The 26,461-nt window shown below is 40.5% G+C and overlaps 1 protein-coding gene across 1 annotated transcript in view; it reads left to right on the top strand.

Annotated features, from left to right (window-relative positions):
* Positions 1-24,098, top strand: part of hmga2 (high mobility group AT-hook 2) — a 65,403-nt gene extending 41,305 nt beyond the window's left edge. Inside the window, exons 4-5 of the mRNA XM_033614854.2 lie at positions 6,906-6,938; positions 14,274-24,098. Coding sequence (XP_033470745.1) covers positions 6,906-6,938; positions 14,274-14,321 — 81 coding nt within the window. The 3' untranslated portion in view covers positions 14,322-24,098. The remainder of the gene's footprint in view (positions 1-6,905; positions 6,939-14,273) is intronic.
* Positions 24,099-26,461: the final 2,363 nt, after the last annotated feature.

Here is a 26,461-nt window from a genome sequence, read left to right as displayed (position 1 = left end):
TTAAAGCCTTACATGCAACAGAATAGATGAACAGTCAAGTGCAGAAGCAGGACATCTGCTGCAGGCAGAGTGTGAGGGGGTCAGAGGGAGTTCTTGGTAGTAGTGGTTGAGCACCCACCTGCCCAACAACAAATGAGGGAAAGTGCTCATGGCGTTTTTCAGAAGCCTGGCAGTATTCAGAGGGTCCTTCTTTCTGAGTGCACCAGTTTCCAAATTCTTCCTTCACTGCTGCTTGCATTCCTTATGCAGGACCCATCCGGTGTTGACATGGACTCCATTACTGTGTTTGAGCCTACTGACATTCCAGCCAGAGCTGGCACAGAAAACACCAGCTGTTTGAGCTGATTTTTCTGTGTGTGTGTGTGTGTGTGTGTGTGTGTGTGTGTAGGGGGTGTTAGGGACATGGTACTCTCTTCTTAGGGCCAGCAGCTGGTCTGGCTTATGAGCACCAGGGACTCTGCTTTTTCTTTTTACATTCTCAGAGCTAATGGAGTGCTCAGCTGTTCAGCTCTAGTCCAGAGCTACTTCCTGTGCAGTTGTGAGCTTGTTCAGAATCACTTTTACCACACAGTTGTGTGTGCTATTTAAGGCCAACATCAAACCTCAGTCAAATGCAAACCCAGGTTGAATCTACATATTGTCCTGCACCTTTGGAGGGCCTAAAAAGATTTGAAAATACAAATGTGTTGGAGAATCCTCTGAAACATCAGGGGTAGCTGCAAATTCATATGTAATGTTAGTATGTCCTTAGCGTTTTTTCCCCCCACCCCTTTCCATTTGTTATTTGGTGATACCACGATGCCAAAGTGGGAGGAGAGCTGTAGTAGAGGGTGTATCTTGCATGATGCTTGAATCAGGTCAGAAGTACATGCCAAAGCAGCTGTCTGTGCTATTTCTATATCAAGACATGCAAGCACAGACATGTTCCATTCAAAATCTTACAGACAATTTGGTGGATAATATATCAGCTAATATAACTTCATTATGAATTCCTAACATTTTCTATTGATAGAGTTTCTACATGTGACTTTACTGAGAATGATCGCTATCCATATAAGTTTTCCACACAGCCATAGTGAGGCATGATTTGGAAGTGTGAGAGGCAACTGCATCCTCTATATGCATCATCTAGCATGACCAAAATCCCCCTGTGGTGTGCTGCTGCTTCTGTTTGGCTTTTTGCCTATAATCATTAAACTGTTTAATGACATTGTTACTGACCAGGCTGAAGGCAGGTTCAGATCCGTCTGGGTATCTGACCTCAGCACTCAACTAATATAACTGTCAGTCCCAATCTATCCATGACACAAAATTTTAATGTGAAATCTTCACAAATGCCCCAAATTGTCAAAATGACACAAAAAATGATCTCATCAAGTCTCACCAATTTTGCCTTAGTAGTTTAAGGCCAATAAAAAAAAAAAAAAAATCATTGTACATGGAACATATTGTGGCGTATTGAGGCTAAATGGGTGAAGTTTCCCAGTGAGGTTATGGCCTCTAGTTTCGCAGACCGGGAGAGGCGGAGGCGCAGCGCACCTGCGCTTCGCCAATTGGGTGTGGCCAGGCAGATTTTGCAAGTTTGGCACACCGTACGCGCTGGCGCAGCTACTCCTCTTTCCCACCCCTGTCCCTCCTACCTGCGCAAGTCGGAAATAGGGAGGAGAGAAGGCGTGGAGTGGGTTTTACACAGCCAATTCACATCACACCAATCAAATGAGCCCCTCTCCTTGCCCTTAAATGCGCCACGCGAAGGCGTAATGAGAGTTCACTCAATTCGCCATGGCAGAAGAGAGCAGCAGCGTCAGACGGCCAAACTTCTCCCAGGAGGAAACTGATGTTTTAGTCCAGGAGGTCCAAGCTCGCATTGTCCGAATATACGGAACTGTGAGCAGACCTCCACGGGCTGATGGTGCAAAGGTAGCCTGGGAGGAGGTCACCACAATTGTAAATCAATGTTGCATTTCTCTAGTGCGCGTGCGCTCTCTCTTTCTCTCTCGCAGTCTCACTCTGTTTCTTTTCTTTTGACTTTTCTAAGATGACAGATGCTGAATATATACTCCCTATCTGATGCTGTGGCTGTTTGTGGTTGGCTGAGAGGGATGTGAACTCATTAGTTTGCAGCTGTGTTAATCAAATCAGGTTGGGTTTCCATTACGCGTGCCAAACGTGCCAAACGGTGCCAGTCGATATAGAGATACATTTATGTGCTGATTGCAGATAGTTGCATTGAATAGTGTTTTTTTTGGGTATTTATTGCATTGTTAATGCCTGACATTCTGGAAACCTGCCTGTGAGGTTTTGGTGATGTGTGCGCACTGTCTGCCGGTCAGCCAAACTTCGACTTACACCGGCTGCGCTCCGCCTGCGCTGACAGTAGACCTGGTTTCAGCTGGCGAGCTTTTAGCGCACCTTCGGTGAAGCCTTTTGGCACGAAACTGTCACTGTGCTGAGCTGGATCTGTCGACACCTCCCCCTGCTGAGCCGCCACACCCATCTCAGCGCACCTCGGTCTGCCAAACTACCAAACTGAGCGTGCCTTGGAAACTAGCTCTGCGCGGGGTTCGCCACCCTGCGCCACCCTGCGCCACCCGCGCCGCTCTGGGAAACTAGAGGCCTATGTGTTTAAGCAAAGTAGAAAAACCCGACAGCACGCAATACTTTTAATATAGTGGATTGCACAGCAGCAGTCAAATGGATGCGTTGAGGACGGCTATGTGCTGAAATACGTCCGTTCGGACCCAATTACTCTTTGAGACTTTTGAGTGAGCACGCCAAGTCTGCTGATTATGCGTTTAAGGCCATAAGCCGAAGAAAACTGCGTTTAAATGTGTTCCAAATCGCTTGTGTTACCCATTACGCATTGATTAATGTTTATGTATTTTACAATGGTTCTAATGGGTTACAGTTAATATTGTGGTAAAAGATATTTTGCACCATGAGTTAAGTTGCACCATAAATTAGTGATGTTGTAAAATGTGTACTTGTTGTTTTTATGTTCGTGTGGCAGAAATCAATGCTCAAACAACAAAACCAGTGATGTTAAACTGACCTAAAAATCTTGTCAATCAAGGGTCATGTGACACATTTATTTTGTGTCTGGTGGACTCAAAACTTATATGTTACTGTATTGTACTAAACTATAAGTTTGAGTGCAAGCCCTGTCCAGAGAAATTTTAAGTTGAGTAAGTGAATTGGGGTTTACAGCATTGACAATTATACCAAAAACTGTCAAATGTCAAGGATTGGCATTCTGTTGTTCTTTGATCAAATATTTACTAAAAAACAGTATAACCAGAGATATTGGATAAAGGAGTTACCCCACCGTAGGCTTATCCAGTGTTAAGAAAACAGTTACTCTTAAGTGGGCGTGGTTAGCTCCCCCCCCCCTTCCCCCACCCCCACCACCTTGTGTTGAACAGAGGATCTGTGGATGTCTGTGTTTGCGGAACGAGAAACAGGTGGAATGAAAATACTAGGGATGCACCAAAATGAAAATTTGTGGCTGAAGCTGAATAATATTAAATGCTTGGCCGAATACCGAGTACCAAGTACTGAATACCGAATATCATTGTTTAGTTTTTCATTAGTTTTTGCAGATGAACCCCCTCCAGATTAGTGTTGTCACGGTACCAAAATTGGATCCCACTGTACGATACCAATGAAAATATCATGGTTCTGAGTAGTATCACAATACCACAGCGAAAATGAGGCAGATGTGCCTTTTGTCATTTATGAAAAGATAAATCACTTTTCTATCATAGGCTACATCAATGATATTTCAATGGAATAAATTACTTATTGACTTATTCATACTTCAAAAACAGCATCAATGAGTGATGAACATAGGGGGGATCAAAATAAAATGAATAAATAAAATAAGAATCAAACAGCCACCCTCCTCCCCTTCATAAGTAAAGAACAGTCCCTAAAGTGTGGTGAGGTTTGTGGGCCGTGAACGGCTCGTTTCTCCTCTGACACGTCACATACCTGTGTTCGGCTGGCTCGGCTGTTCAGGTACTTCTGGGCAGTCCACACGCCAAGAAGAGGATATTACTGGAGCCGACTTATCCGTCGCCGGTAAGCCGATGGCCGCCGTATTTGACAGGAATACATTACTGTCTGTGTCTGTGACCCCCATTCAACCCACAATCGGTGGGATTCACCTTTTGTTTCTGCTGCTGGTTGAAATCTGTAGGCTGCTCGCACAGCGTGCTGAATGATTTAAGCCTATTTTGCTCACTCAAAACTATTTTTAGTCGCAAATGCAAGTGTGGTGACAGGCGGATTGCCACACTGCTGACATTTTTCTCCGTGCTTCATGGCACGCTGTTTGATTGCGTTATCAAAACACGCTGCTATTATTTGGCCTTGCTTTTAACTTATTCCACTGAATACCGAATGTGTGTTTTTTTTGCAATATTCGGCCGAATATATTCGGTTACCGAATATTCGGTGCATCCCTAGAAAATACATTCTTCCTATTATTGCAGCCTATTGCTGCACAAAGCTTGGGCATTTTTTATTTATTACTAGCGGTAAATAACTGTTTGTAAGCTAACTGTGATTTTACCGCCTGTTTATCAAGATCACGAGATCTCGCAAGAACTTGTTTTCTGAGACGGACAGGGCTCAAACAAAGTTAACTTTCTCTTGATCTGTGCGGATGAAAAATGCAGCTTTAGTGTCAGAATGTTGGTAAGATGTGTGGCTTGTGGAAAATGAACCCAGTATTTACTTTAGTGACTATAGGGCGAAAGAATTGACCATAAATTGTGATCACGTTCATTTTCCTCAGTGACGACAATACATTCAGAGCTGCCGCAAGTCTCCTATGGGGGTGTGGCGCTGACGTCACTGAATCAGGAAGTGAGCTGAGTGGGGTATCTCGCTTTATCCAATATCTCTGGTATAACACAGTATTGTATTTGGGTAAAGTCAATGTGCAGGCGTAGAATAACAATAACCTGCTGGGACCATTCTGTGTTTTGTGTGTATGTTCTGTGTGTGTGTGTGTGTGTGTGTGTGTGTGTGTTTCTCTTCTCTACTCTATGCGTCCTTCTTCCCAAACACATTCAGGTTGTGTGAATCAGAGACTCACAAGACCAGAAACCCAATGAGAGCACTGACTATGTTTGACAATTTCTGGAACTTAAACAGACAATCCAGTAGTCATTCCCACTTTACACTGATGTACCTGATAGTCAGGTGTGGTGTAAAAGTATGTGGGGTTTGAATTCTCTTAAGCAGTGGCATACATTCAGAAGGAGGCTATGGCAGCTATTTTTCTAAATTGGGCCACTCAGAAAAAGTAGAAAAAGTAGAAAATGGTTGATTGTTTATGTGTGTAAACCCATTTAAATGCAGTAATTGATATCAATAGGACCATAAATTCCACTTTTCTTATTGCTGAAGACACTCGCATTTCCACTCACTCATTTTTGGTGTAGTACTCTTAGAACCGGTATGTAATCCGGATGGACATAAACATAAACTGTAGTTCACTGTGCATTCTGGTAGTTGTAGGTTTTGTACCTCTTGAGCAAAAGCGAATGCCACTGTCTTTTTTACCTTGTTTCATTTGGTCATGTAGCACCAATTTCATAACTATTTTCATCTTTCTCCTGCATAGACAACCTAGTTTTATGAAAAGACCATCTCCAGTAGTGAAATACATTCTTAAGCTGCTTTTTCACTAAAAAGTTTCGGTATTGTACCCTTAGAATCTGTGCATAACCTGTACGGACATGTACCTTAACTCTAGATCTGTGTGCATCTCCAATGCAGAGGTACGTCTCCACCTCGCTGATCATTAATGGGATCAGGTGGCCCGCCAACATTTTCAGAACAAAAAAGTACAGGTCGGGATGTCAAGAGTTTTTGTCACAACCGATGGTGCGATACTTAAAAATATAGTTTGTGCTTTGAGTTCTCATCGAGTAAGAGTGACATTTCACTCTTGATCATTCAACAGACTGCAGCAACTTTATCTCCACCTTTAAGTATCGGATCACTGTGCCCAGTACCTCAACAGAGGGGTTACAATGGGACAGAATGGAACACTCTGATGGTATCATCCACAACTTTGACATTGAAAACGTCAAAATAATTGTTGTAATGTGTAACGAACTGAACAGAACTGGACTGGACTGCGTGGCTTTAGGTTGTAGCTTGTTACATCCTTTTTTATTTTCTGTTATGTTTGCCAGCGGCAGCATTGTGTTACTGGTTTGATACATCAATTCTAGCATCCTCTAGCATATCCTTTGAGGAGGGAGATGGGCTGACAATACTTTAAACAGTCTCAAGCTCAGGACCTGGTTTGGGTTTGACTTTTTTCAAAAGTGATTTAATAAGAAATTTCTTTCTGACTTTCTCTTTGCCGTGTTTCATGTGCTGCAAGTAGATACACAAAATTCTACAGCAATCGTATTCAATTAGCTTGGTGAGCTAATGGTCAAATGTATTAAAAAAGCAAAAAAAAGTAACTTTGTGTATTGCGTCGGGCTAAGATCTAAAATTTAGCTGTACTAGTCAGGTTGCTTACCCAGGTCCTAAAGACTGGGGTCTGGGCCTGGTCCAGATAGGCCTGTGTAGAGGTGAATTGCTTGTACATAACTGTGTCAATGTCAGATTTTAGATGATCACTGATCTCACTTGACTCTCAAATGAACAATCACCACAGATGCAGTTACTGTACATTGTTTTAGACTGAACCAAGATAAATTGTGCATTCCACATGAACCCTGTTACATTCTTTTTTCATTTCCAGTTGTATCATGAACCAGTCAGGCCTAAATTTCACGTGACATTTTTGTTAAATGACAGCAAACAACTGTTTTACTTCTTGATGATGATAGCAAGTGGAGAAACAGCACTAACCTCTCTCCTTTGCTCTCTTACAGCCACAGCAAGTCGTCCAGAAAAAGCTTGCTCAGGTAGGATCATAAGGATTGTGCACACACACACACACACGCTACACACTTAAAGGATACATAAATGTGCAATCCTCATTGCACATAATGCTATTTTTTATTTCAACAGATTTCTGTAACCTTTATGCTTTGTATGGACAGTGTCAGCTATAACATACACAATATACACAAATGTTATCGTACATTGCTCGCCCGTCGATTTCAAGTCAAGATAAACTGAGTTTGTAATTCAGTTGCTGGGGTACTGAATGGTTTCCATAGCAAAAAATATCATTTGGTCCCTTAGCTATGGATGTGGTTGTGTGTTTTTTGTAGCCTGGTTCAGCATACTGCAGATTTTACTGGTGTGTTCAACCTGGTTTGCTCATTCACCAAATAAGAGAAATTTGGTTATAATATAGACTTAGTAATGAACATGACCACCGTAATGTCACCCATTGGTTTGTGAACTTGGTTTTGAGGCCTTAGTTTGGCATTTTGGCCATTGCCATCTTGGATTACTGGAACCAAAAGTGAGCATATCAAGACGAGAGAGTGGAGGGTGTTAACCTAATGCTAGATGCTAGCTTGGTTAGCATGGTGCATTTACAACTATGGTTAGCTGTGATAATGCTAATTCAATGCTAATATTTTCTTGCAAAAAACAGGCTTAAAACCGTTACAACAAAACATAATCTACCTTACTGGGAAAATTTGATTATCTGACTCCTTAGAGGGCTTTTAGTACAACTAAATGCTGAACAAGACTTTTTTAGGGGATCATAATGTTATAATTAACTTTCATGAACCGAAAACACACTGTGATAGTGACATCTATGGCTACGCCCATACTCTGTGAATCTGGGTATGTTACCTACCTAACCAGAGTTGTTGCTGTGGTTACAACTTGTTAATGGACAGCACCCATCTGTCAGTCAAAGAGGCCATGCCCTTAATTATGCTTAACTTGTCATGAATGTTGAAATTAGTTATAGAGACCAAAACCATATTTTTTTTTGTTCCTGACTGTAAACATGTTTATATCTGCTGTAAAGTTGTGCATTTTACCATGGAGGTCGATGGACATTTTGAAGCTAGCCTCAAGTGGCCATTAGAGGAACTGCAGTTTTTGGCACTTCTGCATTTGCTTCATTTTTTTCTTCCCTGAGGTTCCCACTGAGGCTAAAAAGGGGAAATATTTTGTATAAAACCTGTCAGGTTGTCTGGTCATAGGAAGTTAATGGCTATCAGTGATGTTTTATCCTAAGATCCAATTGTCAATAAAACATTAAATGGACCGCATTTATATACAGCATTTATCCGAAGTGCTTTACATTTACTTCGCATTCACACACAATGACAGCAAACTACAATGCAAGGTGCTGGCCCACCCATAAAAAGCAATTGGCATTGAGCATCTTGACCAAGGATGATTTAGCATGTAGAATGCTGGAGTTGGGGATCAAACCAACAACTCTGCCATTACTGAAAACTTGCTCTACCTCCTGAGTCACAGCCAACCTTAAATGTACAAATGCCTCAAACTATTGCAATGATCAAAACTATGAAAGTAAAATCCACTGGCCAGAAGAAGTGTTGGCATTGTTGTTCTGCAAACCAAAGCTACATTATATTTTTATGTTATGTAGCAGATACATTGAAACTTTACATTTCAACAACGCTGTGGTTAACATGTAGTTAGGTTTAAGCAGAGATATTGGATAAAGGAGATACCCCACCGTAGGCTTATCCAATGTTAAGAAAACGGTTACTCTTCCTGTCTCCTAAGTGGGCGTGGTTAGCTCTCCCTCCAATCAGAGCCTGTTCTCCCTCGCAGCTTTAGTGTCAGAATGTTGGTAAGATGTGTGGCTTGTGGAAAATGAACCCAGTATTTACTTTAGTGACTATAGGGCAAAAGAATTGACTATAAATTGTGATCAAGTTCATTTTCTTCATTGATGACAATACATTCAGAGCTGCCGCAACAGGGGCGTGGCGCTGACGTCACTGAATCATGAAGTGAGCTGAATGGGGTATCTCGCTTTATCCAATATCGCTGGTTTAAGCACAAAAATCAATGGGTTTTGGTTAGGAAAATTCGGTGTAAATTTGGTGGCACTATCTCCGAAGGAAAAACAGCGATGGGTTGCTGAAAAACAACTGGTTTTGTTGTTTGTTGGTCTCGAACAGTGGTCTGCAGCTTCATGTCTTGCCTTTTTGTCACGCCATCCACCAATCCCTTCCCCTTGCTATGACAAAGCAAGCTGATAAACTACGTCACATTAGAAACATTGATATTATACATATGAAATGTACAGATGGAACACATTCATGGTTTGCAGAAACGTACAATGCCAACATTCCCTTCTGGTGACTGGGCTGGAAAGTTTGACCTAGGTTGTCCTGAGTTAAAGTCTATTCCACATAGTGAAGCTGTGTACTACCACACTGAGCTGAAGGAAGAACATGACCGTGTTTAATCTGATTGTGTTGTCCTCCAAACTGAACGGCAAAGTATGTTTGCAAATATGGTTCATTTACAAAGGATCATTGCAAAAATTAATACTTTGTCATCTGCAAAGTTATGGATTACATTACATAAACATGAGTTTAGACCTGAGAACTACTTGGTTGAAGTAAGAGAAAAACTGACATTGGGAAACAGTAAAAAAAACCAGCAGTCTCCTGTGTCAAAGTTGCATGCTTTGTTGAGGGAACAGCACGGTACTTCCAACTTTGGTCCTGACGGACATGTCAAAATTGACTCGACCACTAGAGTTCCTTGTCAGGAAAACATAGGTTATTGCTTCTATTTCTTTTTGCTTGGGTATCTTGTGTGTACCAGCTTCAAGTAATTAAATGATGGTTCTTGTCAAACTTCTCAGAGGCTTGGAACATTTGTATAGTTGCTATAACAGTAACTTCGCCAGTAGTTAAGGCTTACACTAGTGCTGGTGTTTTTACTTAAGGTTGGGCCTGATTAGAACTGTGGACAAAGTCACATCTGTAAATATGGGAGTGGCTTTTGCAACAATAGTGGTGAGATGAGACGTGAGTTATTCTTAGTGAGTAATTTCAAAGTTAACTGCAGTCCCTCCGTGTCTGACGGTTCATATGTAGCAGATAATTAGATGCTGTTTTGTGTTGTTGGTGTGAGCACCTACATCAGAGGGAGAGTGAAAGCAGAATGGTAATAAGTGAGTGCAACATGACACAGGACCCCCACCCCCAGCATTCCCTCACACTCCAGGAATCCACCAGCCTCCCTCTGTTCACTGGTGCGGGCCACTTCTTGGTGTGAATGCATAACTCGGCTCTGATTTGTGGCTGTGTGGGAACAGGGCTGAGGTAGTTGGGAGGCGCTGTGAGGCCCTAGGAGCTGCAAGCCATAAAAATGTCATTTAGCTCTCCCACTTTGATAGGCTGCTTTATCTCAGCCCCACCACTACTGGCCTGTACAAAACCTCAAACCCCTTTCATTCCAGTGCTCAGGGTGGGGTGGGGTGAATACATGACCCAACAGAAAGCTACAACTTTACACATGCACATAGCACAGTTTCTCATTGAAGTTTCAGCTACTGCTGCCTACCTGGTCTCTTTTTTCCATGCCTCAAGGATCTTTTTTTTTTTTCTTCTCTCAAAGAAAAAACAACAACAACAATTTCAACAGTCTTAATACCTGTCCTCATTAGTTGCTCAGCCAAACTAAGGCTACATCCACAATAGTACATTTTTGTTTTAAAATGCATAAGTATTGCTACGTTTACGCCTAGTGTCCACAATACTTGAAACCCCTAAAACATAGACCTTTGAAAATGCTGCAGACCCTGTTTTTAGTTGGAAAACCCACAGGTTGCATTTTAGGCTGGACGGGTGGAATCGGAGACTCTTGAAAACGATGATGCACACACCAAAGTTCGCTTCACGATTGGGTCTTATCAGTCAAAGCTTGACAAGTCAAGCCATTAAAGCTAGGTCTACACACCTTTTGTGTTTTCATTCACTCTAATATGTCGCCATATTAGCTTTGCAGTGACTCCCAATATGTTTTCTGTCGCCTTGACCACCTTATACTCAGGTGTTACTTTCAGTAACAGTTCCATCTCATTGTCAGTACAAGCAAAGAAATCTCTGATCTTACTTTTGGCCATCTTCAAAGTATCTTTGAAACTGAGCAACCAACTGCAGAGTAGACAATCAGCTTCCTGTTTATATTGGCAGGTACATGCATAGAATGGTTATTATGTGGTATACATTTTTAGGCATATTTATTTTAGGATGTGACCTAGGGCTAACAAACAGTGTAGGGTTGCAAAGGTATGATGGTTTCAAGGTATACTGTGATATTAAAATTGACGGTTATTGTACTGTGTACATTTGCTCATCTATCATACTGAGAAAAAAAAAGCAACTGGACAGAAAATCTCTCAAAATCTTTATTAATTATTTTCAAAATGAAGACTGTTCTCAAAAAAACAGCAATAAATTAGAAAATATATAAATTGGTGGCCTATCCTAGTCTGCTAGTTTACTGATTAGTCAAGATAACTAGCAGACCCCAGGGGTAGTTGATAATAATAGAATAGGTACTGCTAACTGTTGTACTGTTTCTGTAAGTAAAGGGAAAATGCTAAAACGATCGGCGCCAAATAGCTTGAGGTATAGTAACCCAAAAAAAAGAAGAAAAAAAACTCAGATCTTTAGAAACCTGGAAATTGCAATGGGCCAGGAAAATGGCAATTGATGCATCTCTAATATATGCATTCTCAATCCTGTATCATTTTGTGTCACCAAGCAAACCATAGTAATCAAAGCCTTAAATATACATGATAATATTAAAAAGATTTTACATTTTATATACTCTTGGCAGTAAAATAAATAAGCCACCATAAACCTATATAAAGGAAAACCAAAAAACCCTAACCAAACAAACGGTGGGTTTCATTTTAAAACGCTGTTTTTAAATGAATATGTGTCAGTGTGTATGTGGCCTAAGACAGTTATCACATGTGAAAGTTGCAGGGAACACCATTATGTCACCACATCTGTGTAGTCATCAGAAAGAATAATAGCTATGGACCAGGGATCAGTAGACAGCTAGGGAATGATTCAGCCATGAATAGACACAAAATCAATGGAAAGATGCAAATAGATGCGGATATGCTCCAGACGTCACAAGTTGTGGTGAGCTGATTTTGAATTGTATAAGTCTACTTCAAGAGTTTACAGAGACAGAGATAGAGGCAAATAAGAGAAACTGGTAAAGTAAGGAGCAAAGGTGAACTGGAGACTGCAGAGGCAGCCACAAAACATTGTTTGGAAGAGGTAGCGGTAGAAGGATGCACCAAGAAAGTTTGATTTAACAGTAGTGCTGCTTATTTCCTGTTAAATAACAAGAGACTGAAGGGCTCATTCATGCTCACTGTTAGATACGGAGATGGACTGCGGAGTGCTGTCTGCACTCTGCGTTCATTTCATCTATATTTGTGCACGTTTTCTGTTTTCTATATATAATGGACCACAGGCACCTACAACATTGCCTCCGTTTACAGGTACAATATTAAGACCTCCTCCACCATCGCCTCGTTTGTTGTTATGTGAAACTTTTGACTCTGCCGTTTAGTGCTATCCACTAAGCCATCATAAAGGACGCATGGAAGTATGAGGGCAGTGACAACATTTAAAACGGATGTATCTATTTATGTACATAAAGAGAGTGTAGATAAGCCTTAAGTTGGTTTCTTTATCACAAAAGTCTGTCTGTCTTAACCAAGTAGTAGTTGTGTGGGGTTGATAAGTATGTAAGATTTTAGTATGTACAAACAATGGAAACGGAAAAAATGCATATCAGACTGAACTGAACCGGACTGCTTGGTGGAAACAGGGCTTATGAATCTTTATCTAAACACCGGTAGTAAACACCGGCACCAGGTTGAGTAAATTTAAGGCTTTAGTCATGGATATCTTCCGCCTTGTAGGATAATGGTGTGAAACATTGTGGGTGGGGGTGGAGGGCCATTATGATTAAAGCTTCTTTTTTGTCCTCCACCCACCACCTTTCTTCTCTCCTGCTCTCATTTGCCCTTGTCACACATGGTAGCATTTAGCGGGCCTTTCAAGACTGAAGTGTGTGAGCACTAATGAATGGAGTTGGTGCTGCTCCGCCACGGCCTGGGAAAGGAAGAGGGTTATAAATTGTGTCAGTTAGCCTCCCTGAATAAAATGAAGCCATGTGGAAAATGAAATCCATTTCATCTGAGAAGGGAGGAGGAACATGTTTTTTCTTGCCCCCTGCCAGTTGTCACAGTGGTCATCGTGCACTTTGAAAAACCAACTGCCACTTGTTCTGGGAAAAGAGAGGGAGTTTAGGGTTAGGGCGCCATCATTAGCACTGCAGTCCATTTATGTCCATATTCTCAAGTACGATTTGATTTTCTAAAGAAAACACCAAATACACACTTTTTATACTTAAGTGAAGTGAAAAGGTGAAAAAAGAGTGCTGAAGGTTATGCTTTGTTACTTGACTTACACAGTACAATGATGGAACAATTGCCGCTGAAAAGCAGAACAATTTGCATCAGAATTCGCACAGCTTCTTCCTCTTTCAGTCCATCTTGCCCTCTGCTTGGAGCTTAAGGAACTCCTGGACCTCATATTTTTCTCAATTTTTTTCTTCTTTGAGTTATCTGCTAACTGCTACTTTTTAAATCTCCCAAGGTGGGTTGCACACATAAAACACTGTAGGTATGGCGTAACCTCTTAATCCAGAAATATAAATAAAGCTAAACATCTTTTCTTTACTGGCACATCAGCAGTACAGTAGCGGCAGCTTCAGTGGTGTCTACACTGGACCTACACTGTATAAATCTAAAGAAAAACCCCAAACTCATTTTTTTTCTGTATAGAGCTTGAACACATCATAATGTAACACAATGCAACCTGCTAACAGCTAACATCAACTAGCTCCCCTCCTGCCGATTTCAACACAGATTCGTTGTTGACACTGTAACATTATCAGGAAAACGTCAGGGTGTGTCCTCTGAAGTGTCGACAGTGAGTTTACTGCGTCCTTTCTTTCCTGATGGCGTCCCAGGGAAGATCTCTGCTCATCCCAAATATGTTTTCTATTGTCAGGACAAGGGGACACCCTGCTTTTCAATGTTTTTCTCAATAGAAAAACATTGGCCACTGCCATTAGTGAATGTCATCTTATTTGCTGATAGGCTGATGGCAGTCAGCCCATACCGGTGTTCAGCCAATAAATTGATGCATCCCTAATATATAGTACAAACTGTATAGCCTTCTACAACAGGACTGAAGGAGTTTGAATGACACAGAGCATCTTGTTTTTCATTACAGGAAGAAGAGGAAGAAGAAGAGGCTGGAGAGTCCCCGGAGGAGGACTAAGCTACCACATCATCAATTCTCTACCTCATTCAGCTGTCAGGTCTTTCAAAGGGAAAAGACTGCCTTGACCACTTATTTTTGACTTTTTCCACATTGTTTTACTTGGTTTAGTTTCAGTCAGAGAATCTCCATCTTTGCTTTGTCACTGAAGAGGCAGAAATGTTCAGTATATGTCTGCATCTTCTGCATCATTTCCTTTGATACATTTTTACATAGGCCATACAGAATGCAGCAACACAAAAAATAATCTTTTATTAATTGTACTGCTGCCAGCTCTTATTGGTTGAACAGATACAAACAAGCAAAAAGTTTAGGTCCAGACATTCTGCCTATCAAAACAAAGACAAATCAGGCAGACAGACATGTCATCTGCCGTGTACAACACACTTACACTCAATGAGAATCAACTGAAAACAGACAGACAGACATAATGAGTAAGTAAATGTTCGGGTGTTTTTATCCGAAATCCTCAGAGCATCATTATCTTCAAATGAGTGAGAGCATCAGTAGGGGGTGCATCATTCTGAAGACCTCACCATTGTACTGAGGTGCAAATCACATGCACTCATACTGCTTCAGCATCTCTCTCTCATGGACAGACACAGATTCACGCACACACTTTCACACACCCTGTCGTTGACTGATTCTCCAGACACTGATGGCAGAATAGAGACTGGGACAGTCTGCTTTTGTCATACAGACATGTAGAACAACTTCCTGCTGTTCCAACATATCATTGTTGGCTCTAGAACACACCAACCTGCCCACCCCTCACCCAAACTTGTGTCAGGCCACCAAGCACAGGGAGACACAGAGAACTTCCTCAGGGCAGTGGTTTATCTATCATGTTGGCTAAAAGCTATTTAGATTAAAAAAATGTGCTGAGGTTGTAAGTATTGGCTCAGATTTAACTTTAGCATCAGACTGGAGTCCTCATACATCATCATCATCACAAACAAAGGCCATCCTGTGTGTGCTCTCTCTGAACAGCACCCAATGCAGGTTCATTATGAGGGGAACCTACAGTTTGGTCTGGTCTCTTGACATTTTGAACCTGTTTACACCTGGTATAACCATGTATTTCGATGATCTGAGCCAGACTGTTCTCATGCTCTGTATGTATATCTATGAAAAGTAATGCACTACAATTCGTATATAACCCATGAGCCAGTAATTTGCGTAAAACCCCGTAATCTGGAACTGTACTAGCCTAAACCTCATCTACATAACTTTACGTTAAGTATGTAACTTACGTAAGAACGTAACGTGACAATGCCAATTTGTTAGATATCATTTGAACTGCTGTATCAGGATATGTTGTCTGAACACAAGTGGACAGCCAAGCCACATCACTGTTCGCATTAGCGCCTATCAAGCATCTCCAGTTGACCAGCTGTGACTAGATATCTTTAATGCCTGCGGTGTGGTTGCTAGGTTCGGACGTCTCCAGACACCTCTCTGTTGGCTCTGCAAAATGTATGCGAGCCTATGTTACGTACACAAGAAAGTTAGTTATTATGTCCACACAGATATGTGGTCAAATGCATCCCAGACCACTTCTGCAAATGGTTTGCGTGATCGGATCAATACACATCTTGGTCATTTACACTTGTTTTGTGCTGTCCACTTGTGATCTGATCACCCAGGAAACATGTTAATACCAGGTATAAACCGGCTTGTTGAGTCTTATTCCCAAGTCTTAAAATACTGGCGACCTAACTGCCAACCCAAAGCGTCAGTATTTGTCAACTTGGAAATAAGACTCAACAATCAACTACATTCCTCCAGAATTTCGTAGCCTACCGAACCTTAAAATGAAAAGACTAATAATCAACTAATAATCTTCAAAACTTGAGCTATTACTTGTGGCCTTAAAATTTTACATAGCGCAGCTTCAAGTGATCTATTAAATCTAGCGCTAGGTTATGATAGCTGGTTCTTTTTATGGATCTGATCCATAAAGATAAGCATTGTTTGAAAATTACACCCAAATTTTAATGTTTGGGTTGTGTCCAAGGGACAAATGATTTTTTTTATTTAGCTGATTGTCAGAACATCAATAAAATGATAAGAGTAGATGTAGTCCAGCACTGCCTCCGGTATATACTTAAAGCTTTAATTTTGATGACTTGACCCAGGGTGGTGTCAGATTTACTTGAACATCAGAGCACTACATAAACTCTGCTTTGCTCTCCCTGCTGTTGGTGGACTGACACGCCTCTTATACTGCTCTAGAAAAACCATAAAACCTCTTCACATCATGTCGGTACTCCACTACCAAACAGCTTGACAATGCATCATACTACTGTATACCAATTTATTCAGATTTACATTAACACAGCTTCATTCAGTTTGTTCTTTGCGCAGCATAGCTTTAAAACCTTGACTCCATCAATGATGTCACACCGCAAAGAATTTTACGGACTTGCAAAAAAAACAACAACCTCAAGAACAAAAACCACAAGAACAAACCACACATTACCTCATGACACACTTGATACCTGGATTTAGTGGCAGCGTGACATTGGACGACTCATCACGCACTGTAACTCCAGGGAGCCTTACATTTAAGGAAACCTGATGGTATGCCAGCGCTTTCTACTCAGTGATATGCAATATCCTCTCATGATTTCAAACTACCTCTGACTCAGAACAACCAGCTAATGAACGCTGTTGCTCAGTACATTCAAACTAATGCCTGGGAAGGCAGTGTGCGTTCAGATATTTGTGTTGTTAACTTTATACTGTACATTAAAGCGAGGTCATGCCGGTTGGTTGTTGTCTTGTCATGGGGGAATGGCAATTTGTCTGCAACTGTTTTGTTTGATTCAGTCAGGTAAACCCTACGCAATCCAGAAAGAAGCAAACGTCAGATATGACAGAGCCATGTGCATCAACATTAAAGGACAATTCAGCTGTTATACTACAGCTGCCTTATTTTTTCACTTGTTACCATCTTTCCTGTTGGTTATGACCATAGACTGTAAAAAATAATGAACGTCACCTATTCATAGACTCTTGTTTTGAAGCTTTGAGTTTGTCATTTTGGCTGTCATCATCTTGGAATTTTGGGAGCCAGAAGTGACCATTTCACCATTTGAATGAGAAGGTGGAGATAACCCTAACACAAGCTGTGAGCTTAGTTAGCACGGTGCATTTACAGCTTTTACCACTGTGATAATGGTAATGCTGATTTGAGCTAGTGAAAAACAGGCTTAAGACCATTAAAACAAAACATACTTTCCAAAAAACCAAGTATACCTGACTCCATAGAGTCTTCACTACACTACAATGCTAACAAAGACTTTTTTAGGCGACCAAAATGTTACAGTTACTTTCATGAACTGAAAACAAAATGAAATAGCAACAGCTAAAACTGTGCCTAAACTGTTGAATCTGGGGTTATGCCATGGTTACTTTACCTTACCAACCTCATGTTAAGCTGAGAAGCAAAGTCAAGAATTAGTTGTACAAGAATCAAGAGTTGATCACTGATGCAAGGACATTAGTTCTTCACCCTGTAGGTAACATTTGTCACAATTTGTCTAAACATCTTAAGAGAGTTTTATGTGAGGATGTGTTTACTCGATCACTTGCCTCAACTCTTTTGTAAAGCACTGCCAGATCTTAGCAATGCAAGGTCAAAACCTATTGGCTATTGGTCTGATTACGATAAGGCGAGAGGTAATATTTCAGCTGACCCAGTTTACCCAGCAGATATTATAACCAAGACTTTCTCTTCCGTGTGGTGGTCTTTTAAGCTAATCTCTACAAACACAAGATAAAACAAAAATATCTGCATATGAATGCAGATACAATTTTAAAAAAGTTGATATAAAGCTAATTTGTTGTCAGATGATAGCCTTGGTTCCAAGATTACATTTTGGCCAGTGTGCTCTGCCTCTTCATACAGACCATTTACCTGCTACTCAAATGTGATTGGTCAATGCTACTCGGACTACAAACAGAAACAAAAACACTTTTGATACCAAAATCTTGTGCAGTCGCCTACAGATTCTGCATACATATGCAGATATCTGTTAATACAGATTATCAGTAATGTGACTGAATTGTCATCATAACCTTCAGTAATGATGGTCAAAACTTTGAAAATAAGACATAGACTGCTAAAAGAAAACAACAAAATGTTTCTTCCAATTGCAGACTGACTTCAAAGCCTGCAGTCCATCAATTTTTAATGTCCATATGTCCATAATTTAAAGCCAAGCTTAAAATATTACAGTCACACTGAAAGTAATTTCCCCTTGTTTAAACTTGGGTTGTTTAAATATGAAATATTATTGTTATTCTTGTTGAGCAGGGACATGTCATCGTATGTCCTCATCATTATAAATGTAATATTTAATATAAGTCCAATCAACACATTTACAAGTGAAGTTACTGTTTCAATGCAGTCTTTTCAGTTTGTCTCCATCATCACTGGTGCACTTTGCACTGCCTGGCCTGACATTTTCTTCTTCGGCGATTCCTGGAAAAAGCCTCGATTCAGTGGTCTGTTTTTTATACTCTTAAACACAAAAGCAGCTAACATATTAAGTACTGTTTTTCTGATTTACCTTAATGTTAATTTGTATCTAAACATTGTAATGAAACATATTTAGCATTATCTGCAAACTGGGACTTCTGTTTGACAAACCGTTAACTTGAATTTATTTTTTTTCCGATTTACACAATGGTTTAATAAGGATCAAGTGTTTGACACTACATGGGAAACTGGGACTTCTGTTTGACAAACCGTTAACTTGAATTTATTTTTTTTCCGATTTACACAATGGTTTAATAAGGATCAAGTGTTCGACACTACATGATATAACTACAAATGTTTTTTTTTTTTTGGCTTTGAATAGTTAGAGTTGTTTTTCCTGAGTTATGTACTACCTATATATGTACAGTACCTCAAACAGACGTTAAACATGGACTCATCAATTGACAAATACCTACCTCCAGTCTTGAAAAGGAATGATTTTGCTGGTTTACTTTCAGTATGAGTTACATTGACGTATGATATGATCTATATCAGGACTGCAGAAGCTCCTTACTTAAAGTATTGTATCAGATCATTCAAGTTTCCAATCTCAGTACATTTGGATTCTCACCTTTCAAAGTGACTTTCAGGTTTTGAAACAGATATGTTTGGATTTTTGTATATTGTATTCATGAATATGTTTTCTTGTTTTTAATTAGTAGATATCGATATACTTGATTAGCTGTTTTGTGTACTTCACACAAATGTGATTTTCTTTTCTTGTGATATGGTTAAACCAGATGTATATGGAACTGCTTTGTACTTAGTGATGGATTATACCATTTTTCACCTGTCACCATGGCAACCTTTGAAAAGTTAACATGTTTTTTTTTAAACTGGCCTGAGGTAGAGCCTCAGAGGAGCTACAGCCCATCAACCTGTCGTCAGCATCCATGTCAAATATTGTCACTCGATTAAGTGGGCGGTATTAATGGTTATCAGCTTCACAGATATTTTATCACTGATTACACCAATTTGTGGGTTCAGAATGCCATTATCAGCGCAATAATATTGGCAACTGTCATTGGGTTTCACTTTCAGTTTTGTTAGTTTTTGGCGCAAAGACAACATAGTTAGGTTCAGGAAAAAAAATCATGGTATGGCTGAAATAAGTACTTTCTTCGGTGAATGTAACATGACTTAAGTCACATACATCACGTGACATGCCTCACTGGACAAATGTCACATACTTAAACCAAGTCAGCATTGCTATTTGAGTTTGACCCATCCACTACCCTGATCAACCTCCCTACGCAGACTGTCTTGCTCTTTATACTAATGTTACGTCAGCTGACTACCTTCGTTGTTGCATAACAGTAAACCATTTAATCTGCTGATAACTGCATTCTGAACATGCTGCTAGGTTTGGCAGGACCCATTCTAATCCATACCTAGGATGCTGATAACCACCAATAAAGCTGTAGCTGGTAACTTAAAAAAACAAAACAACTTTTTCACATTTGCTGAAATTGTCACTAAATTCTGACACTAGTATAAGAGACAGATAATCTGTAAATCCCATGCCTCTGCCTTCTCCGAGTACTTGTAATGGCATTTGCAAGAATCCATTGCAGCTAAACCCAGCTGCTATGTGGAAAACAGTCATGCCAAAATTAGGTGCCTGCTGCTGGAACAAGCTTTCTCATTTTACAGCTAAATAGTATACTAAAATATGTTTGTGTAAACATTTGAGAAAAAGACAATGCAGTAACAGAGGTTTTTTTTTTTTCATATTTGATCAGCGCAGCCTAGTTTGACAGTTTGACCGCAGTTCACGAGCAGTGATTGACATGATTGATAGCTGCAACAGAGAATCCTTGCCTCTGATTGGTTGTTTTCCTTCAGCCACATTGGTTTCTAGTATTTACCATTAGGAGCACAAGGAGGAGGCCAGGTAATTCTAATGTTTTTTTCCAGGTTATTTGTCTCATGTACTACTGTCTGGATATAGTGACAGTTTCAGCAAATATGACAAAGTTACCAACAGTAACTTTAATCGACTGATAACATTCAAACCAGGTACCTCATCAGCAACACCAGTATGAAACAGTGGCATCATTTTAACAGGGACTGTGGTAAACTCTTACTAACCCATAACCTGCACAGTGTCTTGGACTATAAAGCTGCCTTCAAGCTGCAAAGCAACTTGTCACCTTACTGAGTGGCTAAGGATCAATATCTGAAACTCTAAAAAGCAGTAGTAGCTGAAGTAAGACACTAAGAACAGTCTGAAAGCAATGATTCTGTCAGCGTGCAGGAGTTCACAAAAAAAAAAACAATGGATGCAGGTGTAATTACATGCCACTGCCGTGTCTTTAATTCAAATGGCACCATCCAGGTCAAGTTTGGGTTTGATTGTGTTGACTCATATATCTGATCTTAATTTACAATCGTGCCAGGCTAAAAATTTACTGCACATTTAGTGTGAACACACCTTAGTAGTACCATCGACTTAATGTTCCCACAATAGGCCTTTTCCATGCAAGATATTTTCACACGATAAGAAAGTACAGGTGTAAATAATAAATTAATAATAAATTAATAAACTGAATTGAAAAATGAATTCCATTTAGTTGCTTCAGTTTCATGGCCCTGGTATAGTACATTCTGACTCACTGTCACATGGTTATGGTTTCCTAGGACACATGAATAGAACTTAGTCATTACCTCCACCAAGGAGGATATGTATTTGATTCGGTTTGTCTGTCTAGGGAAGATCTCATTCAATTTTTGAGCGGATCCAAATCATGGGGCAGATACACAAGTTCTTTTTTCAATTTTGTTAACATTGCGAGATAAGGCACTTGGCAATGGCGTAGGTCTTTCCTCCCTGAGTGCTAACTCTCTATTTTCTTTCTACCAAACTACACCCATCAACAGCCCTCTTAAAATAGGAATTGTACAAATTTGCAATTTGTTTATACAGAATGTGCCTTTTTCGGGGCAATGGGGGGCGTGAGCAAGTAACAAAACGTGTAGCTCAGCGTTTGACGTAAACAGTGACATACAGCCGCAGCTGGTCAGTGCTTTGGTGATTCTCTCATAAGTTGGGCAGTCCTTCACCGTTCCTTCATTTGATGGTTAATGGCCTCTCCGTTTGTGAGAGCAAAGAGGGCGCGCAAGTCCCCAGTCTCCCCAGTTGCTCATCTTTACAGTGTCTTTCAGGTTTCTTGCTACTATCTGCTCATTCCTGCCATCAGCTGTTTCCTGTTAGTCCACCCTCAGTGGGTCGCACGTGCGGCATCATCAACAGCTCCTCCCACAAGTCATCAACAGCCCCTCCCGTGGCAGAAGGGCGCCTTGTTCTTTTTAAACCAAAAAGGTTCCGCCAATATGTTTACCCCTATGTGGCAGAAAATTGGGCACCTTGGATCAACTCGCCAATCCGGCTCTGTGTGTCTAAACGCTCGCAGCTTGCCTGCAAAACGTCCCAACATTTGCCAAAAATCTGTCAGTGTAAAAGGGGTGAATGGTATCACTGCACAAGAAGGGTGCATCTACTCATGGACAAGAGGCTGGTGACAGTTGGTGTTTCTCAAAGTCAAGGATGCTTCCTTGGAAGGACGGGTCCTTCAAAGTCGGGTCCTACAGAGGCTAGACTCCTTTACTAGTATTTGGTGAACACACATTGGAACAGGCTAGCGAGGGACTAGCTGTGCATCATTAAAGACGCCTTGCCCTCAATTCTGGCAAATTGTGCACAAAGAATTGTGAGTACTCAGAGTACCACTGAGTAAACGCACATAAATACTTGAAAAATCTCTGAAGGAAGGACTCTGTCCTCAGTAGAATTCAAAGGATCCTTGACATTGGAACAGTCCTTCGGCAGGATTCGATGACAGCCTCCTTGACTTTGAGAAGCACCAAGTGTGGTGTCCTCCTTGTAAATTTGCATTTGCATGGGCAGCCCTACTCTGCCTTACTTTGCCTCTGATTGGCTTAAACTGATATTCTTACCCTAACCCTAAGCAGTCTCACTCCTCTTGCCTAAACCTAACCTATCCAGCCAACAAAGGCAACAAGTACTAGCCTAATAGAAGGAGAGTAGAGTGGGTCATGCCTTCACTGTCCCAGGAAATGCGAATTTGGGTCCTTCTCGTCTGAGCTGTAATGTTAGCTAGCACAGTGGTGCTCGGTAAGCTAGCAGCAGAAGTACACTGCCTTCTGCGCAGCGATGCGATTGGTGGGTGTAGAAGAAAGAAAATAGTTCCTACAAGAACTGGTATTTATCATACGCAGACACTGTGCAGGTAATGCTGTTTCTAATCATCCAGTCAGTCCTAACAGAGAGAATCACAAGCTGCTGTTAAATGAGCTGGCTAAGAAAATACTGTGTGAACCTGTTGACGCAGGCTGATCAGTAGCTTTGAACGAATGGCTTTGAAACAGACAGGCTTCATCATTTAACACCACACCATCCATCAGTCACATAGACCCCATGTAGACCTGGTATTACCACGTGATCTGTATCCATCTGGATAAGGAAAAAGGCTACTGTATCACATGTTAACACCAGGTGTATATGGGATCTAAGTGACACCACTGAGCTCAACAAGCTCCAAGTTTGGAGCTTTTGAAGTTTGTCATTTCCTCCAGTGATGTAGACTTGAGCTCAGTAGAATCTAAAACAGCAGCTAATGTTGTGTGGAGGTGATGTTACCTTGCTGTTGGGCAGAATGATTGTAGAAGCCACTGTTGATGAGCTTTCAGCTCTGGGAGTCTTAATGAAGTTGATCTCTTCATGATATCATGTTCTAGTACAATCGAATACACATCACTACCTCCAGAAAGGCCTACCTTTACCTCATTTTCAAACTTAAATACTGTTTAAAATTCAGGTGTCCGAGAGCATATGGAGAACATTTTAAAATTTTATATATATATAGTTTATTTTTGTGGGGGATGAATTTTATAAGACTGTTTTTCTCTGCCTCTCAGTCACCATTAGGTAAGACTGGATATGTAACCTTTGGAAAAGATTTTTTCTTACTTTATGCAATGTTTTGTAGTTAGCTGTGAGGGAAGTGGAGAGATTTCCCAGCTCTCCCTCTGCCTTGCTCCTTCTGTGTCATTTCAAATGTCTTCTACAGTATCTAACTTTTATTGCTTTCTCTATCCACGTAGTATTACTGTCTTTTATTTCACTACAAATTTTGCTTGCTTGCTAAACAAAGCCTTTATAGATATTCACTGCGTTTTATCCAGCACAATAAAAAGTATGGCATCCATAACATAGACGTGTGTGTTTTTGATTTCTGCTTTTTAATTGTTTTCACAATGTAGATGAATCCTGTAAATCATGTGGTCTCCTAAACACCACTTCTGTGCAACTCAGAGGCTGCAGCTTTTTATGGTATCTTTGTATTTGCAATCTGTTACATACAGTGTTGGGAATGTTACTTTAAAAAAGTAATTTTTTATAGTTACTTGTTACTTTCTCCAAAAAGTAACTGAGTTACTGCACTATAAAAGTAACTAATAACCTGGAAAAGTAACTATAGAGTTAATGGCACTTTTTTATAAAATGCTCAAATATGTCAAATTGCTTGGACACCCCCCCCTTAATGGAACTGTATGTAATGAAACTCAACATTGAATATGTTAAATGAATGAAATTGACACTTAATAGAATAAATCATTATTATAAAGCAAAATAGTTGAAGAACCTCCATTAATCGCACAATTTAAATGTGGAAAGTCTCATTGACTGACCGTCACCTGTGTGTACGTGGAGAAGGAGAGGGGTGGAGGGAGTGGAGCTGTGGAAACATCCTGCAGTCTGACATACGTAGGCGACGTTTAGAGAGCAAGCCCAAATAAGCAACTCCACTTTAGAAACAAGCCCAAAAAACAGCAACCCGCAACTACCAATATTTGTAAGCGACTTTACAAAAAAACAAGCCCAAAGTCGCGGCTAATAAGCAGACCTGGCAACCTTGCTTGTGTGCTTGTTAATACCCGCCCTACTCTGCCTCTGATTGGTTTATGATGAAATTTTACCCTCCCTAAGCCAATCATCATCACTTATGTGGTTGTCTCTCCCACCCTTCCCCCTCACCTGCCCTCACCAAAGAAAAAAAACGTTAGAGTGCCACTGAGAAGGAGCTTGCTTGGGTGAAAGCCGCATCAGTGAACTCAAGTAAAGCTGAGTAAAAGCGCATTTTATTGTGATGGTAACAGCATTATAAAAGGGGAGACAGTCACTTTTTTGATTACTGGTTATTGAAAAAACGCAGCGCTGTTAGTAACGCAGTTTATTTAACGCCGTTATTCCCATTACTGATTACATATTCCATAAGTATAGGAAATTATCCTTCAGTTTCAAGTCCCAAGCACATCATAATGCACTCTTCATCAAGTGTAATGCTATTTTAACAAGGGATGCACCGATGCGGATTGCCAGAGGACCAACAATAGGATAATATCATGATACTTAAGTCACGATATGGTAGTACTGGGATATTGTGATATGCTGAGTATTGCCATACAATTTATTAAGATATAATGCAATTTATTTCCTTTTTCCCAACTGCAAATGATTTCTACAAAGGAAAACTTTGTCAACATCAATTTTACCTCCTATGATAAAGCTTTCAGTCTGTTCATCTGACTTTTATCATTTTTATTGCAGCAAAATGTGATGCAAAGCAAACAGACTGACCAACACCACCATAAAACCTGTCAGGAATGCTGCATACACCTGACAAACTGATCTGTTGGCAGATTTAACACCCTCTGTGAGGTAAGGTTAAGTGTGTGAGTCAAACACTTCCTATGCAGGTATCCTGCGAACTGAATGACAACACCCATATTCTTAACGTTGTCTGTTAGAATCACAATCCCCCATTCTTATGCTGCATTTTGCAGGAGGCCTACAATCTTTGCTCTGGTGTGACTTTCATGTATTGTTCTAGTTTGGAGAACGTGAGACAGCAGTCGCCAGTCCTCTATGAAAGAATAAATCAATAGACCTTGAAGTCCAGACATCACAAGTTAATGCCATCCTTCCTGCTGTACTCAAAGATTCCTCGTCTTCATACTTTACTTCTCTGTAGAGCTTGGGTACAGCTGTGTTGGTGAAAAAACGTCAGGATGGAGTCACATACCTGGGTTCCAGTGTTTTTACCATGTAACAAAAGCCTTCATTCTCAAAACACTATGGACACAGATCTTTGCACATGAAGTAGGTGATGGACTGTGTTATTTTCCTCGCACTCTCAGAGTTGGATGGTCGTTTTGTCAAACGAAGTGTGTCGCGTGTGGGTTGATTTGTCTGCGGAGCAGGTTTAGCGTTAGCTTGGCCTTCAGCAGCTAACACTATCTCTGGATGGTGGAGTGTGAAGTGAGCCCTCATGTTCGAAGTATTTCCAGAGTATTTTACTCTCGTATGACGCTGCTGGCAATTCGCATGCGTCATATGTCTTTTCCTTCAGTGTTAAAAAATCCCAAATAAATCCAGACATTTGATTTGAATGCCAACGCCGCATTTCTGATTTCTTTCTCCTGTGCCTCTATCTTTGTTCTGATGAACTTCCTGCCAAATGCTGCTGACTGAGTTGTATTAAAATGTGGTTTGCAAAAAATGGATCATGTA

This window comes from Epinephelus lanceolatus, chromosome 23 (genome assembly GCF_041903045.1).
Source record: "Epinephelus lanceolatus isolate andai-2023 chromosome 23, ASM4190304v1, whole genome shotgun sequence".
NCBI classification, from domain to species: domain Eukaryota; kingdom Metazoa; phylum Chordata; class Actinopteri; order Perciformes; family Serranidae; genus Epinephelus; species Epinephelus lanceolatus.
This window is presented reverse-complemented; position numbering and strand designations above follow the sequence as displayed.